This window comes from Hippocampus comes, unplaced genomic scaffold (assembly GCF_001891065.2).
Source record: "Hippocampus comes isolate QL1 unplaced genomic scaffold, H_comes_QL1_v1.1 scaffold44, whole genome shotgun sequence".
In the NCBI taxonomy this organism is placed as follows: Eukaryota; Metazoa; Chordata; class Actinopteri; order Syngnathiformes; family Syngnathidae; genus Hippocampus; species Hippocampus comes.
The window spans coordinates 1,416,170-1,436,031 of NW_017805546.1; the positions used below are offsets into that span (position 1 = coordinate 1,416,170).

The 19,862-nt window shown below is 43.1% G+C and overlaps 2 protein-coding genes across 5 annotated transcripts; one reads left to right on the forward strand and one right to left on the reverse strand.

The window, feature by feature from the left end:
- Positions 1-3,206: 3,206 nt before the first annotated feature.
- bin2b (bridging integrator 2b) lies at positions 3,207-10,087 on the reverse strand. 4 transcript variants are annotated; one of them, XR_002169390.1, is made up of 14 exons: positions 9,627-9,692; positions 9,236-9,407; positions 8,272-8,352; positions 7,256-7,310; positions 6,766-6,860; positions 6,318-6,413; positions 6,106-6,213; positions 5,955-6,040; positions 5,193-5,268; positions 5,021-5,103; positions 4,279-4,942; positions 3,960-4,052; positions 3,550-3,733; positions 3,207-3,507 (listed from the first exon to the last, which is right to left on the reverse strand). XR_002169390.1 is itself a non-coding variant. In XM_019879445.1 (14 exons), exons 3-14 carry the CDS (start codon positions 9,329-9,331, stop codon positions 3,623-3,625), a joined length of 1,644 nt encoding a protein of 547 aa, XP_019735004.1. In that variant the 5' UTR covers positions 9,332-9,407; positions 9,627-9,686; positions 9,996-10,087; the 3' UTR covers positions 3,207-3,622. The 4 variants fall into 4 exon arrangements, 2 of the variants coding, with proteins under 2 accessions (XP_019735004.1, XP_019735003.1); XR_002169389.1 differs by having other exon boundaries at positions 3,538-3,733; XM_019879445.1 differs by adding an exon at positions 9,996-10,087 and having other exon boundaries at positions 3,207-3,733; positions 9,627-9,686.
- Positions 10,088-10,440: 353 nt separating this feature from the next.
- Positions 10,441-18,744, forward strand: txnrd3 (thioredoxin reductase 3). Its single transcript, XM_019879443.1, has 16 exons — positions 10,441-10,771; positions 11,033-11,093; positions 12,080-12,189; positions 12,393-12,500; positions 12,627-12,699; positions 13,034-13,153; positions 13,278-13,420; positions 13,842-13,957; positions 14,290-14,515; positions 14,598-14,690; positions 14,874-14,950; positions 15,831-15,987; positions 16,273-16,380; positions 16,470-16,565; positions 17,226-17,360; positions 17,775-18,744. The coding sequence occupies exons 1-16, from the start codon at positions 10,655-10,657 to the stop codon at positions 17,835-17,837; spliced, it is 1,803 nt and encodes a 600-aa protein (XP_019735002.1). The 5' UTR covers positions 10,441-10,654; the 3' UTR covers positions 17,838-18,744.
- The last annotated feature ends 1,118 nt before the right edge of the window (positions 18,745-19,862 follow it).

Sequence of the window (19,862 nt, forward strand, 5' to 3'; positions counted from 1 at the left end):
TGCACTGAGTCCTAAATGTTAAATGCAGTGTTGTTTTTGTGGGCGGCGTGATATTGGGCAATTGGCTGATATTTCTGATTGTCAAAACATGCTACTTCTTCATAAAGCAATGCATAACAGAATGTAAAGTGAACCCATGTAGACTATCAATTGTGAAACTGAAAATAACACCTCAGAATTGAATAGTAGCATTTCCACTCAAACACCATTTGTTTGTTGCACATGATTTCACAAAACGAGCCTGTTTGGCAATATCAAGTTTGACTCAATATTCCACATCTACTTTGTACCACATGTTTTCATTTTGCGTTGAATGACGTTGAATGTACCAAGTGTGACAATTAGTGCAAAAAAAAAAAAGTGTCATGCAATACTTGGATTTCAGTTGCATTTTATTGGATCATTCATTTTCATCTCATCCCCATTTTGCTTTGTGGAATAAAAAAAAAAGGTTCTTGTCTGATACAGGGGTGAGAATGGAAATCTGATGACTTGTTTTTGTTCCGCTTTTATTCCATGAAGAATAGAGAACTGAAAAGGCACAGCAAGAACATATTTTGGGTCTTGGCTGGAAAGACGGTGAGTAAACCTGGAAAGCCCAGAGGAATCCGCCTATCAACAGCTTTGTTCCATCCTGTTGGAGCTGAAGGTGCAGATTGACAGGTGATTCATGCATAACTGGCAGGGCAGGAGAAATTTCTAACAGATTATTTCTGACTGTAATTGTTGCTTTCGCTCACCAAGTCATAAATCTTGTACTGGGCGTTACGGTCCCCAGCTATAATGATAGAAGATCAACATTCCCAAATGATGACAGTGGAATCAACACTGTTTTTCAGTTACAGTATTTGAAAAAAAATATAACACATGTTGGTGTGATTCTCGGATATTTCCTCTAGGGGTGCTCAAGCACACTTGTCCATATACTGTGTCCAAGTGCTTCATGAAGCTTCATTCGTCCATCATGAGCTACAGCCTATCCCGGCTGACCTTGGAAGCATAGAAAAATAACCGTTGCCACCGAAGGTGAATCTAGCCCTCTATTAACCTAAGAAACATGCTGTTTTTTTATGTGAGAGGAAGTAAAGGCACCATTGAAAATAACGACACAAAAGCATAATTCTCATCACTGCCATCATCCTTCTTCTGACATGAACGACACTGCACACTGCAAATTGCTTGGCCTGAAATCCCAAATTTTTAATCGGACCAACAGGTAAAATCTTTCTGACAGACCATTGTTTCTCTTTTATGATTCCATGAATAATACGGTCTCGTATTAAGGAATCTCATTTCATGAGCATTGATGTATTACGGGAACAAGAACTTCGCCATGGTCCAAATCCCAGTTGGGTTGGTCCCAAATAAACTATACAGCTTAGTAAAAGTACATTTGTGTGCTTTTGTTGAATATGCATTCAAGCATTTTTATTTTAATAAAGGTAGAATAGTTGTTCGAGGTGTGTGTCGGCTGTGTCTGTTGTGAATGTAAATAATCTAGTCAACACTTTTCAGCAATTAACAAGACCAGAACTGACACTTCCGGAATTGGGTTGTGGTTGCAGGAGTGACGATAACGTAACACAGATGTTGGCAGTACACACTCCTCCTGTGGGACCCACAAAGCGTTCACCGGCCAGATGAGTAACTTAATCCCTGCGGTGTGTCGTGGATTCCCGAAGACACTCATTTGGTTTTGGGACATGCGTGGCTGACATTTATTCATACCATTGATGACACAGCCTAGTGACACCTTGTATTTAAGACTGGCAATAGAGTGGAAAATGAGTTTTTGTAGATGGGATATATACATGCTTTGTTTAGGACAGCGTTTTCATTTGAGCTTTGCAACTGGATGTCAGCGGATTGTTCAGGTCATGTGACTAAGCTTGTACTAAGTAGCCACCCACGAACCAGATAAGCTTTTCTTCAACTTGACCTTTATTGACAAATATTACAAACTGCATTTAGAAAAAAAAAAAAAAAATTGCGCTCGCGCACATATGTGTGTGTGTGTGTGTGTGTGTGTGTGTGTGTGTGTGTGTGTGTGTGTGTGTGTGTGTATACACATGAGTCACTCAACTACTCATGGGAGGAAGGAGCGAATACTGTATTGCGTCAATCTTTCTCAACAGGCCCAATGAGGTCTTCTGAGAAAGTCCCAGCGTGATTTTCTAGATCTCTGTAGAGTTGCCAGCTCTCCTCCCGAACTCCTTTCAACAGACCTTCCTGTTGCAAGACACACACATCATCCATAAACACAAGACACCTATCAGATATCATGTTTGTGACTCTCATCTGGTCATTCGTTTGAACTGGGCTGGCACCCCGAAAGCAATTAAGAAACAAAACAATGAAATGCTACCCATTCAGAGCTTTGCGGTCTATTTGCTTTGACGGCTTACAATGTTGTGAAAGGAAAGATAAAATAGCTGACAAGGATTTCGAAACAGACCTGCTGCGTGTCGGCAAGCACCAGAATTATTTCTCCCTGTTCAAACTGGAGCTGGCCACCTTCAGACGCTGCGTGGCTCTTTAGCGCCAACCCCTGGTGAGAAGCACAGGTCACATCAGTCACAAATCCAAAGTTATCGCTATTAGGCTATTAGTTACTTCTTTAACCAGTGTTGAGATTCTCATTCTCCAAAATAAATTCTGCACGGGGATGAACGACATTTTCTGAAAACTTTTCTTCCAGTTTGAGGACTAAAACGGGTGACCGGTGAGTATGATTTGACGCAGCTGCCTTTCTACCTTGTACAGAAAGCCAGGTGGGAAATGGCTGTCGCAGTCGTCACGTGAGCCCGCCGTCTCCTTGATGTCCGATGCTCCTTCCATCTCTTCCCGTTGCTCCTCAGCGGGCAGCAGAGGACCTTTCTCTGAGCGGAAAGATAGACGGGGGGCGGGAACCGGTGCCGTATTGGTCTTGGCTTCTTCCTCTGACGGCGCTTGGCTTGCACTTTCCTCCTGCTCGGGAACCGGGGTTGGGACATGCGTGGCTGACATTTATTCATACCATTGATGACACAGCCTAGTGACACCTTGTATTTAAGACTGGCAATAGAGTGGAAAATGAGTTTTTGTAGATGGGATATATACATGCTTTGTTTAGGACAGCGTTTTCATTTGAGCTTTGCAACTGGATGTCAGCGGATTGTTCAGGTCATGTGACTAAGCTTGTACTAAGTAGCCACCCACGAACCAGATAAGCTTTTCTTCAACTTGACCTTTATTGACAAATATTACAAACTGCATTTAGAAAAAAAAAAAAAAAACGGTTTCACAGTGTTCCATGAGAAGAATAAAAATACAAACACTGAAAATATTAAAAAGTGTTCACTTGAGTTATCCAAAGAGTCTCTACAAAAATTCAGTTCAACTTCGCAGTTCATTTTGTTCCACAAGTTACAACATCAAAACATGCGAAGTATCCACAGAGGACTTGGAAGATTTGTTTGTGCAGCTTCCACACCCAAAACAATTTGGACCATTTGCGCTCGCGCACATATGTGTGTGTGTGTGTGTGTGTGTGTGTGTGTGTGTGTGTGTGTGTGTGTGTGTGTGTGTATACACATGAGTCACTCAACTACTCATGGGAGGAAGGAGCGAATACTGTATTGCGTCAATCTTTCTCAACAGGCCCAATGAGGTCTTCTGAGAAAGTCCCAGCGTGATTTTCTAGATCTCTGTAGAGTTGCCAGCTCTCCTCCCGAACTCCTTTCAACAGACCTTCCTGTTGCAAGACACACACATCATCCATAAACACAAGACACCTATCAGATATCATGTTTGTGACTCTCATCTGGTCATTCATTTGAATTGGGCTGGCACCCCGAAAGCAATTAAGAAACAAAACAATGAAATGCTACCCATTCAGAGCTTTGCGGTCTATTTGCTTTGACGGCTTACAATGTTGTGAAAGGAAAGATAAAATAGCTGACAAGGATTTCGAAACAGACCTGCTGCGTGTCGGCAAACACCAGAATTATTTCTCCCTGTTCAAACTGGAGCTGGCCACCTTCAGACGCTGCGTGGCTCTTTAGCGCCACCCCCTGGTGTGAAGCACAGGTCACATCAGTCAACATTCAGGACCGCTGGCTCGAATTACACAAATCCAACGTCATCGCTATTAGTTACTTCTTTAACCAGTGTTGAGATTCTCATTCTCCAAAATAAATTCTGCACGGGGATGAACGACATTTTCTGAAAACTTTTCTTCCAGTTTGAGGACTAAAACGGGTGACCGGTGAGTATGATTTGACGCAGCTGCCTTTCTACCTTGTACAGAAAGCCAGGTGGGAAATGGCTGTCGCAGTCGTCACGTGAGCCCGCCGTCTCCTTGATGTCCGATGCTCCTTCCATCTCTTCCCGTTGCTCCTCAGCGGGCAGCAGAGGACCTTTCTCTGAGCGGAAAGATAGACGGGGGGCGGGAACCGGTGCCGTATTGGTCTTGGCTTCTTCCTCTGACGGCGCTTGGCTTGCACTTTCCTCCTGCTCGGGAACGAGGGGCGCATCACGTCCCTCGCCATCCGAGGAGGTGGATGTTTCTTGACCCGCGACGTCCGATTTCGCCACGCCGGAGTTATCCGGCTGATTCGTCGATAGTCCGGCGACCGCCTCGGCCTCCTCGAGACTTTCAATTGTCGCGCTCTGTTCGCCGGGCTCACTGATGCACACCGACTGCCTTTTGGGTGTGTTGGTGCCACAGGAACTCAGGTCAGACTCTGAGGATTGGCCGCTTTTGGTCGGGACGCTACTATCCTCGACGATACTGATTTCGCCGGCGTTGCGTTGAGTTTGTGGACCAGGAGAGGTGGGTAAAGCGTTTTTCCCGTTTTGGGCTGTGGAATGGATGGACACGTGATCAGATGGGAAAGCCGTGTTGCATGGGATCGGATTGGAGATCACCAAGGACTTTCTCTTCTTTGACTTCCCTGCGGGGCTGCGCAAAGATAAACCAGCGTTAACTTTTGGACTTTGAGGACTGTTGTTTTGACTTTTCATATTCTTGACATATCACCTGGTCAAACCCTTTATGATGAAAGCTTTTCCAGAGTGCTGATCTTCGAGTTTCTTCATCACATTGTACAAATCCCTGTTCAGCTGCACAAAAGCATCACGTTGAAAGACAACTTTGGTTTTCCGGTCAAATATTTCTCGACATCACTGTGAGAAAAATGGCCTTGTCTTACCACACTCATTTCTTTATAGAAGACATCTCTCAGATTTGAAACGTTTTGGAACACTGTCACGTAGCAACCGATGCGGCTACAGACAAACAGATAACATTTATCAGTCCAGCTTATCCTCGTGACATCTGTTCTGATATACATTCTGGAAACCTGACTTGGGAGTCACTGACATTCCTTTTTTCCGGGGGTATGAAAGGCAATGTCAAATGGACATGACCAATTTCAAGCCATTTTCTGACAGACGATGTAACATTAAAGAGACGCGATATATTTTCTCAAGAGCGATCTATGACATGATTGTCAAAACCTGTTGCAGGTTAACGTTGACATAATGATTGATTGTCTATCTGACTGATGCCAAAACTGACAGTCGGAGGAGGAAGAGTGCACATCATCATCATCATCATCGTCATGCTGGCAATAGGGAATCTCAATGGAACCATTCTCCAAAATATTCAACATACAGCACGCATGAGGAACATACACATAATGTTTTGATAATTCCGAAGGTGGATTGTTTGTCGTGACAACCTTTCGACAAAGTATTTTGATGTCATCATGCCAACTATCAAATTCCCGCTATTTATGGTTTAGCGAAACCAAATCGGCTGCTGTGAAAAGAGCAGAGCTAGTGCTGTACAATGCCCAGTAAAAAAATATTTTTGATAAAATGTCATATTTCTTTTAGTTTCAGACAGTCGAAAACCTGCCGGAATAGAAGAGAAAAAAGATGAGGTGTATCCCCCCCCTCTACAATCATACCTCTGATATAGAAGAGGCAGCTCCTCCCTCAGCTCATTATTGATCTCTTCAAAGACAATCTGGGCTTTGTTGAACTCCTCCTCTGCCTAGTAAACAAGACAGATTCCACAGTGGATGTGCTACCGTCGCGAAAATGTCTCCCAAAGACTACCTTCGCTATTTTAACATCGTCCTTTTTCTTGGCACCCTGCAGCGCTTCCACGTGATGACGTGATGAATCATAGTCCACCAGCTTTCTGCCACGCTTTGCGACTCTTTCCTGAAACCCAAAATGTTCATTTTGTGTCTGAAATCAGTTCTGCAGGCAAAGATAATTAATTACCGTAATTAATTAATCTTAAAAAAAGCAGCCACAAAGGATACCTTGACCTCTGGAAATTGGCTTGTATAGTTTTCCATGGTGCGCACAATCTGGTCATTCATTTTCTCCTCATAGTCGTTCCACAGTAAATCTTCACTCTGAAAGATTTCGGATTAGCTCGAGTTCACTTTGGGGCTACTGAAAACTGGTTTAAACACATAATAGCAACAATTATTTCAGAGAAGGGCAAAGAAAAATAAGGATGCTGCTCAAGATAGGCAACTTTAAACAGGTGATTCTGTGTTCGTTTCAAGGCCGTGTGATTGAATGAACTCAATCATTCCGTTTTAGTGCTCAAGGTCAGGCCACAAAAAAGGCAGAAAGTGCAGAGAATACACATTTGCGGAAAAAACCCAGAAAAAGAAAAATACAGTACTGTAATGTAATACGGTACTTTTACGAGGCCGTCATTTTTCAGATAATTCAAGAAAACCAAAATCATGAAAATACTCCGATAATGACGGCAAGGTCCTCCACTCCGTTCCAGTCAGCTTCGTAGACATCTTGCAAAGTCTGAGACAGCCGCTTCGATGTCTCGTGTACAGCTGTGGAAATGGGAATACATATCGGATCACCGTCCCATTTTGCATCTGCAGCACTCGGTGCATTAAAGTCACTTTGTTTTCAAGGGTTGCGGCAATGTTTCGCCCACAATGAGAAGAAGGTCAAACCCACACTTGCTTCCTGACCGGAGCTCACGTAGTAACAATTAACAATAAGCAAACCAGCGGTTAAACCGTTTCGTAAAAACAATATCCCAGAGGCTGAGGCTGTTTTTACTTTTCTCTGAGGCAACGCAGACATGATTGCAAAACAAGCCGCAGGCTCCAAGAATAGTTCAAATTCACTTCCCATTTACTCACTATCGTCGCATTTCAGCCGAACGTCTCCGTTTGTTGAAAGAATGGACTGCAGATAAATTAATGCTCGGGAAACTTGCCTTTCACAGCACTGTAGTAGGCCTTAATATCTTTAAGCAACCTGCTTCCATCGACCTGTGTGCAGACAAAAATAAATGAGAAAATGAACACACACACACACACACACACAATTTCATCGAATTTACTGAAAAACAATGAATATAATTTGATATTTTATCTACCACCATTTATATGTCGGTGGTGTGCAAAAAAATAAATAAAAATAAGGGGGCCACAGCAACCTTTTCGTCCCAGGTAATATTAATTGTGGTGTAAAATCTCATTTTAAATGGGAGTGTGAAATTACCTATGATGCCACCCGTGACTTATTGTTGTTGGATCAAAGGGAGACGTTCAACCGCCAAACCAATTATGGAAACCAATTAGTGCCTCCTAAACGTCAAATTGGCATTAGAAGGACAAACAACTAACTTTCGCTTGCCAACTTCACAGCGTGTCTCTGCAAGATGACAATACATAGAAGCCCAAAAAAACGTCAAAAGGTTCTCTCTTCAGTGCTGTAAATTCAAATAGGACACCTCGATGACAAATATTCTGAAGTGAAAAAAGTTGTCACGTGTTGTTAGCATTCAACATCCTTCCTGTTGCTCAATGGAAAGTAGTACTTCCAAAATGCACTTCACTTGAATGTTTCCAGTGAAAGTGCTTTAAGGAACTGGAGTCCCTTCATACTCATGACTTTGCCAGCAAGGCATCAAAATGAACAATAAAAATACACCCTTTTGGATAGGTACAGAATGACTTTGTGGGAGAGGGAAAAAAACAGCAGCTTTAAAAGGACAACAGATTTTATTTCCGGTAGTAGTACCAATATAAAACGTTTTGGAGCTCATTTTCGTATACAAATTAGCAAAAAGTAAGTAACAGGAAACGGTATTGCTCGACACCATCGCGTGCTGTGTAACTTGTCGCTTGAAAAAGTTGAAAGGACAAAGACAGTAAATTGTCTTTTATCTATCTTTCACATTACGTAACAATAGACTGGATCCAAAGAATGCGGGCCCACTCTATGTACCTGCTGTTTGTTGAGGTTCTGCAGGCAAAGCTCAAAATGTTCATCCTTGGTCTCCACAGTTTTGCCCAGTTTTTGAAGGACCTGCGTGAACAGAATGTTGAGATTTTAACGGACTTTAGCTTGTGCTTCGCATGCCTTAGACATTTTATTATTCCCCATTAGCATAATGTACCAATTCACGGTACAACATGAATAGATTTTGTTGCGTTCAGCAAGAACTGCCAATGTCAACACAGAATCAAATTAGTCCCACTCAACCACTCCTGACTCCGGTATAAACATGTATTATGATGTGAGGCTTTTAATTTTTGAATGTCACCTGATGGGAGATTGAAAGAGTTGATCTGTCAAGTTACTGTAATTTTGATCATGAACTCCCGAAGTATATACCCTAACACTGTTGGTGTCTCTGCATCATCTCAAATAAATATTTAACGGCCAAGTGTTTGCTTCCCGGCATTGCTCATGACCTTCACCTTTAAATCTGAAACAAGGCATCAGACCTCTGCCAGAATCACTAAAATAACACTTGGTCTGCAAAGTGTGAGCAAACAGTAATCCACGAAAGCTTTGGGGGTGTTTGCTTCAACCTTGTTCTATCAAACAAATCAACCTCAAACTTAGTGTTATAGAGTTCAGACAGAACGCAGAGGAACTTCACAATCAGGAAATGGTGGCTTGTGTGTTGGAACACATCTGTGCCGTACTGAACAATGCTGTGATGTTCTGACACGGATCACAAACGTGGTCAATTCGATTCTGGACAATTGGTTTCGTCACTGCAATTAAAAAGACAATATCGGCATATTCCAGGCACAACAGCAAATATTTCACTTGCTACTTTTGCAAAAACTAAATTAAACTATCGTACTTTCCCCTGAACCGCGATCCCATCAACACAATACAGCCAAGTATCGTATCGAGATTCGACACATTGGACAACTACAGTAGTACCTCAGCTCACCTTTTCTTGTGCGCGATTCAATGACTTCTGGACCCTTTTGGCAAGGAATCCAGCACCGGCCTGCAGGTTCGGACCCATCTTACTATTCTCGGCCATGGTCCTCTCGGGTTCGCCTTACAACGGTAGAAAATCTGCCTCGCGTGCTTCCTCTTGAAAGACAACGTTCGCTTGCCTTGTGAGTTGAGGCGGCGATGGAGGTGGAGCAACAAGGCAAATGACACACACACACGCACACACACACACGAGTTTGAGTGAATTCCTTCACATCACTAACGGCGTGTCGTCATTATGGAATGTCTCTGCATGTTCCAGTGTGTTGAAACCACAATGTTTGACATTCATTGTTGCAAAAGTAAACTTGGCTTCAACCTCGACTCATCCATCCACTCACCTGAAAAGCATGCGCGTCGATTTCGTCCGTCGGATGAAGCGAAGTGACGCAAATAAAAACCTTGAGGAATAAATTGTCAGCTTTACATTCAAAACATACAGAGAAAACTCGTATGTTACTTGTTTTCAAATTTACAAGAATAAAACGCGCAATAATTAATATATAAAGCTGAATGTTTCATCGTTTTCATTTGTTTTTTTTTTGTATCGATAAATATTTAAGTAGCCTACTTTGCTTTGTGTTGTGGTTTGTGGGCATGGCTGTAACAGTTAATTTCTATTGTGGATGAATAATTCTATCTATCTATCAAGCAAATACAGGCCTATATATTCATGTATAGTTTGAAAAATAAGATAAAATGACACTAACTTACTTCGCCTCTATAATAAGGTTTGTCAAATATGTTACGCTCAGTATCATTTGAAATATTCCCGTCTAAGAAATGCCGGAAGTTAGTGCCTGTCATTTGTCATTGCGTATTCTGACCAATAAACGGCGCCAGATACCAACTATTCATTTGTTGCCTTCAATGGTGTTTTGTTGTCGGTTCTTTTAACTTTATGACACTTTCCTCCAACTGATGTTTTTTTATGACAAACGTGTAAGTAAATCATATTCCACGTTTATCTTATGCGAACATTTCGAGGGAATTTAGTGTCGTCGCGCTTTTATGGCATGTTGCACGGCAACCCGGTGACGTTTTGTTAGATAGGTTGGTTTTGAAAATCAGGATTAGCCGTGTAGGCGGAGTCATTGTTGACAAACATATAACATTCAGGTCGGTGGACTAGGTGTTTCAAATCGAGCGCACCATACAGATGGCTATAAACCAGTGGGAGTAACGTCGGCGAGTTCAGGCGCGGTTTGGGCTCTTAGCGGGTGGAAAGGACAGCGCAGCGTTCCAGTTGTTTGTCAGCTTGGTCTTCTGAAGAAAAGCTCAAGAAACTGCGACATTTTTTCTTGTACTTTTCCTCCGTGCGCACCGGCCATCTACTGACGGCTTGGACGGGAATATTTGCACCTTGAAAATGCCTCCCATCGAAAATGAAACCGGGAAGAACGAACTTAAGAGTCGGATACAATCGCTTATTGACTCCAGCCGAGTGGTGGTCTTCAGCAAAAGTTATTGTCCATATTGTGTGACGGTATGGTATTTGGTTTTATCGGGACCAAACTTGATCGTGTCGTATCGTTTTTTGGAATGCTCTACCGCTAACTAAACGGGCTGCGTCTATTTTCTGGCATGTACCCCCCACCACCACTCTTGTAATGGAAAATTTCGCATCTCGAGTTAGCTTGTACCACCATTCATTGTTCATATTTCAACTCAGACTCGGCTGTGTGTTTAATGGCGTTCGTGTGTTGCTGGATACCGAATGAATGTTTTTGTAATGGTCTGTGTCTAGGTAAAAGACTTGTTCAAAGAACTCAAAGTGGAGTGCAATGTGGTTGAGCTGGATCTCATGGGTAAGATCCATTTCCTCCTGCGGATCCCTACAATGACTCAGCATCTTTGGCGCTGCCCGCCGCGAGCCGAGGCGCGAGCACATAATGTGAAAGGGCGTTTGATATTTGCAGCGTATTAACACCTCAAGCTTGCTCAACAGTGGGCCGGCAAGTTCAAAAAACTGACGATAGTTGGGGGGGGGGGGGTGAAGACCCCACCAAAAAATGACGATTGACTAAAAATAATCAAAACACTACGTGACTAAATAGGAATCCTAACATGCTACTAAACACAGTGACGCTTAAGCCGCATTTATTAACCAACCAGCCTTTTTTTTTACTTCCATTTATTTTTCTCTGTAGCATTCTTGTACGTGGAGTCATTTTGAACTCTCTCAGGGCACATTTTCACGATTAGCTGACACTTTGGTAGTTTCAGACCCGTGTACCGTATTTCTCTATTTGTTGATTTATTGACATAAAAGGATATGAAGGTCAGGATACAAATGACAGAAGACAAAAATAACGTCTTATTCATAAGCCAGTCGAGAAAGATAGTTTTTGACCAACCCATCAATTACCTTTTTTTTTTTAATTAAACGAGACAGCGTTGAAAGGGGGATCTGACTCAGTGGGCAACTTCATTTTTAATTCGTATTCGTTAGAATTAGACATTGCAGTAGTGCAATAAAATTTTTTGACCAACCCATCAATTACTTTTTTTTTTAATTGGACGAGCCAGTCGAGAAAGATTGTTTTTGACCAACCCATCAATTACTTTTTTTTTCTTTTTTTTAAATTAGACGAGACAGCGTTGAAAGGGGGATCTGACTCAATGGGCAACTTAATTTTTAATTAGTATTCGTTAGAATTAGACATTGCAGTAGTGCAATATAAACCTTAATTTGGATGTAGGAGTTTGTCTCCACCTCGGTTTTTGTTTGTATGTGTTGCACAATTATATGTTCAAAACAAATTGGTATTCAAGACACTTCTGTTGTTTTCAGAGGATGGAACCAATTATCAGGAGATGCTACTTGAGATGACTGGACAAAAAACTGTTCCAAATGTTTTCATAAACAAAACGCATGTTGGTGGCTGTGACAAGACAATGCAGGTAACATATTTTGAATACAGTAGTTTTTTTTATTTTTTTTTGTTTTGTTTTTTTTTACACTCAGCTATAGTGGCAAGCAATTAATGATCCACAAAAGACACAGCTGACAAAAGCACACGGATAATTATAAAAAAATGTCATACTGGTTGTGCAAATTGCTCCTAATATACCGTCAATATTAACTGTGCTTGTGTGTGCGTCAGGCCCATAAAGACGGCAGTCTGCATCAACTGCTGAATGGACAAAGCGAAGCGTATGACTATGACCTTATTGTCATTGGAGGCGGATCTGGTGGACTTTCCTGTTCAAAGGTGAGAACCTTAATTGCAGTGAGTGGATGTCACATTTTTTTAGTTTTGTGATTGGCTCAGAGTGGAACTCATAGCTTCCACTGTAATTTCTCTTTCTCTATTTCCTATTCATTTTGTCTTTTGAAGGAAGCTGCGACTTTGGGGAAAAAAGTAATGGTTTTGGACTTTGTTGTTCCCACACCAAAAGGGACCACTTGGGGTAAGATATTTCTTCTAAGCTATCTGTTTGGGAGCGACACGATGGATGAGTGGTTAGCACCTCTGCCTCACGGTGCAGAAGTCCAGCGTTTTACTGCGTGGAGTTTGCATGTTCTCCCCGTGCCTGTGTGGGTTTTCTCCGGGTACTCCAGTTTCCTCCCACATTCCAATGTATGGTGAAAACGGGGTCTTTTTATTTTGTAATCGGCACCCATAAAAATGTGTTTTGCTGTGGCTGAATTTAGATTGATCCCGCTCTTTTGTCTGACGATGATCTGAGGCCTCCAGGCTGTGGCTACGGCATGTTAATGTCGAATCTTAACTGTGGTTATCAGGTCTAGGTGGAACCTGCGTGAATGTCGGCTGCATTCCCAAGAAACTGATGCACCAGACCGCCTTGCTTGCTACCTCCATGCAAGACGCACGCAAGTTTGGCTGGGAATTTGATGAAACTGGTAAGCACTTCATTCCACTGACAACCAGAAGGGATGGAGAGCCACTAGCCAGCAGCAGTAAACGTTGGCGCTCTCCTCATGCCACCGCCGCTCACTATTCTCGCCTTGTTCCGTCTACGGTCAGTCAAACACAACTGGGAGACGATGAAGACGGCCATTAACGACTACATTGGCTCACTAAACTGGGGCTACAGGGTGGCGCTGAGGGACAAGAATGTCAACTATGTCAATGCCTATGCGGAATTCGTCGAACCCCACAAGATCAAGGTAAGACGTTGATCATCGGGCATTGCGTTACGACGGCTTTCAGAAATGCGACGGTTTGGAATTGAGCAAAAAGAAGCTGCCGTTTGAATTAGCTTGTGTTCTATGGCATTCGTGTCATGGATGGTAAAATTCTAACATGTATTCACCTGAATCAGCCGACAAATGGTCACAGCGAAATGTCAATCGGCTCTGGTTTGCAAAAGAAATAGAAGTCCCCTTTTGCCTTGTCATGCCTGGAAGTCGCTTTCGTTTTTAGTTGTCCGAGCTCCTGAGCGCTGTCAACATGGCCTTTTGAAAGCTTGAGGCGGTTCCAAATGCATTTCACACGCCATCCATAATCGATGATGACATCAAACCTGCATGTTGTGCAAGCTTTCCATTGGCAGCCACATAACAAGTATTTAATGTCGTTCTTCAAAAGGCATTAAACAAGCGAGGCAAGGAGACATTTTACACAGCAGCTAAGTTTGTCCTGGCTACAGGTGAGCGACCACGTTACCTGGGAATACCTGGAGACAAGGAGTACTGCATCACAAGGTAAGGGTTCCATTTTATATTTCTTCCTTATACATGAACGTATTGCATTTGGACCACGCGCGATGTCAGAACACCCCGTCCAGGTCCAGTTCAGTATGTTAGGCGAGATGAAAGCAATATTCTCAACGGGGCCAAGGTGGCTTTATCTCAGGACATCCCAACTGTCTAAATGTTATCAACCGTTCTATCCCCCCCGCCCCATATAAAAATGTCAACAGCCAGTCTGGCCTGCTTGGCGAGTTTGACAGCCCCCCCAGGCCCCCCTTGCGTTGAAGCAGCAGAGCAATTCACTGCTGATTTACCCGATGAACCTTTTATTTGTTTTCCCGCAGCGACGATCTCTTCTCCTTGCCGTACTGCCCCGGGAAGACCTTGGTGATCGGTGCATCTTATGTCGCCTTGGAATGTGGTGGCTTCCTTGCTGGCCTCGGTCTCGATGTCACCATCATGGTGCGTTCCATCCTACTGAGGGGCTTTGACCAGGAAATGGCAGACCGTGCGGGTGAGCACATGGAGGAACATGGCATCAAATTCATCCGTAAATACGTCCCTGTAAATGTGAGTCGAGACAGTTCTTTATTTTTAGCATTTATATCGCTGACAATTAAACGGCAACAAATGAACCTTTGGTGCTTGTCAGATAGAGGAGTTGGAAGCAGGCACTCCGGGCCGGCTGAAAGTGACAGCTAAGTCCACGGAGAATGATGATGTCATCGAGGGAGAGTATAACACTGTAAGTCCGTCGGTCAGCTCTGCTCTGATTTGGACATACTTTTGCTTTGTCTTGGCAAACCTGTTTTATTGGACAACAGGTATGTTTAGTTCAAAAACACAGCTGACTGTGTTTTTAAAAAAAAAAAAAAAAAGGATACCTGTGGATATCCATCAACCTTATCAAGCATTCTATGCTCCTCAGGTATTAATAGCGGTGGGTCGAGATGCGTGCACTGATAAGATTGGCCTGGACAAGATAGGGGTCAAAGTTAACCCAAAGTAAGTTATACTTTTTTATTTTATTTTTTTATTTATTTATTTTTTTTTTGTGACCTGTGCCTTTAAGATGCATGCTGGAGAGTCATGATGAGTCAGCAATTGTTACGTCACAAGTCTCTCGGTAGTGTAGTGGGAGGAGGGTGCCTACTTGGAGTAAAAAGACTGGTTGGAACAGCAAAAGTTGTGCTCGGCCTTTTATTTTGAAGGGCAAAGCTAGAGCCGAGATTTCGATCAGGTGTTTGGAAGCCAGCTCCACTCTTTGCGTGACAGCGCACAGTATCTTACCAGGGTCTGGGTGAATACTTGATTCCAGTTGCCGCGGAAAATGTCATCGGCGTATTTTATCAGCTGGTTATGTACATTCTTCAAACGACTCATAAGTAGTTGCTGTGAAATCATTACATCGTTCCAAACGAATGTTTCTTGAATTTGATTAGAAGACCCGTTAAAAATGTGGGCGTTTACTTTGCATACATTTTGGATGGGCTGGCTGCTTGCGGCGAGGCAGTCAGCAGGGATTACGATCACATACGGCAAGCCTAAAAGGGAGCTTTGAGTCATGCTTCAGCCTTGTGACGCTAGTAATGCTGCATTCAGATGAAGCCGCCAAATAACGGCAAGGCTTGCGGAGGTGAAATAATTCTGCTCCGTGCATGATCTGTCTCACATGACCTTGGTAGTTCAGTGTCTTACTCTTAGCTTTGAGTCAAACAACACAAAACCGGAGCTGCATTGTGATGACTTCAGCCTGTTTCGAAACGGTTGTATGGTGACCAAGTTGTCACTCTGTCTAAATTTAAGGCAAACAAAAGAATCACATCACAAAATGTCAGTTAAGTTTTCTCCCTTTTTTCGCTGCTGTCTTCTTGCGACCTCCAAGGAATGGGAAAATTCCCGTCAATGATGAAGAACAAACAAACGTAGCCCACGTCTATGCCATCGGCGACATCTTGGAGGGCAAGTGGGAGCTAACGCCGGTTGCCATCCAGGCCGGAAAGTTGCTGGCGCGTCGTCTTTATGGAGGTTCAACAGTCAAGGTACGCACGCAGTCATCAGAAACTGCTTCTTTGTTTTAATTGAACAACCAATGCAAGACTGTGAGATACAGGAAACGGAACCTTCTTTGATCGGTTCAAATGGAGAACTGCGAAAATGCCAAGTGTGCTTTTTGTCACCGTCTGTCTAAATTGTCACTTTCAATTTTTTTTCCCCCCCATAAATCTATATAATAATCAATTTAAGCGTTGAAAATGTTTCTCACATTGTTTAAAACTTGGCGGGGGGAAACAACAGTTACCATATGACTTGAACTGTCTCTTTAGTGCGACTACGTCAATGTTCCCACCACTGTGTTCACTCCACTTGAGTACGGCTCCTGCGGTCTGTCTGAGGAGAGAGCCACCGAGCTGTACGGGCAGGACAACCTCGAGGTAACCTTGTCGGGCACAGTCAAATGCTTTTTGCAAGTTAGTATTTGTTTGCTTGTTGATGTAGACGTGATTTATTTGGTCATATTCAGGTTTACCACAGTCTGTTCTGGCCTTTGGAGTTTACTGTGCCTGGCAGGGACAACAACAGATGCTATGCCAAGATCATCTGCAACAAATTGGATAACGTAAGACTCGGCTCCGACGACTCTCCTCGATTGTCAGTCGCGTTCTTGCTCGCCCTTGCGTGCGTTGTGTGTGATGCAGATACCTTGCGACTTTGCAGAGAGGAGTAGAAGCAGACAGAATTTCGGAATCTAAGAGAGGCGCCCCGGAGAAAGTCTTTCACGGGAAACTAGCTAGCAACGCAAACGAGCTGATGATGGCAGCTAGAAGCAGAATCCAGCCGTTGTACAAATGAAGAAAAAGGTGATAGCGAGCAAAGTCAGGGGAGTGCAGTCTTGAAGGTTAGGTGGCCTCATTTGGTGGATTGTGTTCAAAATGGTGCAAGCTGTGTTTCCTGAAGAGCTGGAGGAAGCCCTATTTCAAGATGGTCCGTTTTTTTTTTTTTTCTCTAACAAATTCACTTTTTTTTTTTTTTTTTTTGACTCGTGGGAAAATTTAAATTGCCATTCATTTTCAATAATATCAATCGGATCTTGAGCAAAACATTCCAGTCCAAAATCTGCTGAAAGCGACCTAAAGTTTGTTTTGGGGAGGGGGGGACTTTACTGCCGACATCATGTTTAAGTCCAGACTCGAGATAAATAAGTGTCGCTGTTGTGACCATTAGAGAAACTTGCAACAAAAGTCGTTTTCCTGAGTTATTTCTGTTTTCTAACTTACAGGACCGAGTGATTGGCTTTCACTACCTGGGTCCCAACGCAGGCGAGGTAACGCAAGGCTTTGGCGCCGCTATGAAATGTGGTGCGACCAAAGAGCATCTGGACACGACCATTGGCATCCACCCAACGTGTGCCGAGGTAAAACACACAAATGACCTTTTCAATCTGAAAGCAATCATCTCCATCTCGCTCCCAGATGTGGTTGACGTGCTAGTTCCTTTTGTCAACTTTTGAACGAAGCTCCTTCAGCATGATGCAATTGTGTTCCGTTTTCTCGGAATGACTGCAACAGGAAGTGGTGTGAAACGGTGCATTTCAAAATTCCAACAAGATGACTTTCGTAGCCACATCCATAAAAGAAAGAACATTGCTGGGGGGAAAAAAAGTGCACTGATCAATTTGCAAATTTTACATTTTTCAAGTCGCAACTGCCACACCCTCGTCATTGTGTTGGTATAATTTGCTGCTTTATGAACGACTTGAGATCATGTCCCCATGTGGAATAGGAGCAGGACTTGCATTGTCTTAGTTGTCTCCATTCCTCGCCCGCAGGTCTTCACCACTCTGGACGTGACCAAAAGTTCCGGAGGTGACATCACCCAGGCTGGCTGCTGAGGTTAAGCCCTGCTTGTTTAGCAGAATGCTCTCAAGCGGTCCACCTCGCCGCCATCTTGTCTTAGCTTCCAAAGAACCTCACCCTTCAACTCCCAACCGGTGCCTCTACAGGGTTGTTGTTTCTCAGGACAAATTGTACAATGCGGCTAGCATCTGAAAAAGTACAGATGCTCGTTTTGAGTTTTGTGGAAGCTAACGTGCAGGGGCGAGCTCATTCTGGTTGAGCAAAGTTGATCTGAGGGCATTCTGCTGAACAGCGGGGTTACTCTGCTGAAAAAAACTCCTGGGCTCTCTATTTGTGACCTTCTCGGAGGAGCACGGACGGCCATACACGTCACTCTTGTGACGTGTCTGTGTGCGCCGGAGCTGTTCTTGATGTCCTTGCCTGGAACCCAAAATGCTTTGGTGGGCAGGGATTGATTCACCTCTGCAGAAGTAGCTCATAGTGTCCCAGCCCCTTCGTCCAAAACCTTTTTTCACCCCCCCAATATAAATGCTAGAATTTGTCAAGTCCCCAGCAAAATTAATTGCCACACACAACACAACCCATTCAGTCCAATGTGCTCACTGTTGTTCTGTAGTCTACACTTGGTTAATTAAATGCGTCTTTTACTACATTATACCGTGTTTGTAAACGACTGCTTTCCAGGTGTACTTATAGGAGGAACATTTTGTGGAGCGCTTTTGCACTGCCCTCAATTCCTGTGCAAAATCTACATTACACTCTTGAAATGATCCAATCTAAAATTACACATAATCACATAAAAGTCGATGTAAAAGATGTAGCCACTCTTGGATGACCAGTCTCTAGATCTCTTGTGATTTTTGTATGGTTTTTTTTGTGTGTGTGTGTGTGTGTGTGGATGCTTACCTTTCAAGGAAAAATAAAGAATCTTTTTGACAATGATTTGTTTTTAAATCATGTTCTTTTAAACCTTTTGTGTGGTTACCAAGCGATTCTTTATGTGGCAATACGGCCGTAGCTTGTCATGCAACACACAGGTACAAGTGGATCAAAAATAACCCGTTTAAGTGAGCCGGCTATTCATATTCAGGTGATCAGAGAGCCCTGCAGAAATAAGAGCAGGTGTCCTTGGGATGCGCGTGCTCCTGTGGCTCTATAAAACCTTCACAAGCGATCAGTACAATCGCCGCCATGAAGCTTTCATTCAACACACAACATCTGACAACTGTGTCACCTGCATGGGTTGCCATGACCAACCGTGCTTTGAAGGGTTTCTTTTATTTAGCCCGTTACCCATTTTGATGAGGACAATCTCCGATGAGCTCATTCAGTGGCGTTTGTTATTCCAATGGCCTGCTTAAAAAAAAAAAAAAGCTGAAACGGCTAACTGGTTACGTACTGAACAGGTTCCAGCAAGAAGGCTGCATGTCAATAACATGCACGTGATGAACTATTATTGCATATTTGTAGACTGTTTACATTACTATTTGTTAATGTCTGGCCTTTTGAAATGGGCTGAGAAATTTATCGCATTCACGTTTCATCGTAACAGTAACTTTCCATCTAATTTCTTGCTTTCAAAGTCTTCTATGTATTGGTCCCATCCTAGTCAGGGTTTCCCAGCAGGTCTCGTGAGAATTTCCTGCACTTGGAGAACCAGTAACCTAACCTGCTGACACTCAATTGTGTAATCAAGACTGCAGTTAAGCGCAATCCTTGTTTCACTCTGACTTGCTGTTTCCCCCCCACACTCCTTATCACTGGCTGTCTTGAGTCACTGGGGAGTGCCACACTTGCATAATCTAACGTGACATTTCAGTATGAGGTAAACATGACTCAACCATTCTCCGCTTTGTTTTGGGGGGTTTTGTATTCATCGATTGGGGGCTTCAACAAAAATATGGTGTAAAAATAAGTTATTCATACCTGGAAGGTGGTTGGTGGGCGCTGTTTGCACCAATCAATTTCAGTTAATTCTTTTGACCAGGCAAATTCAGTAATTTGGACCATGGGTTTTATCTTTTCTACAACTCCCAAGTTAGTCCTGCCACAATTACAAT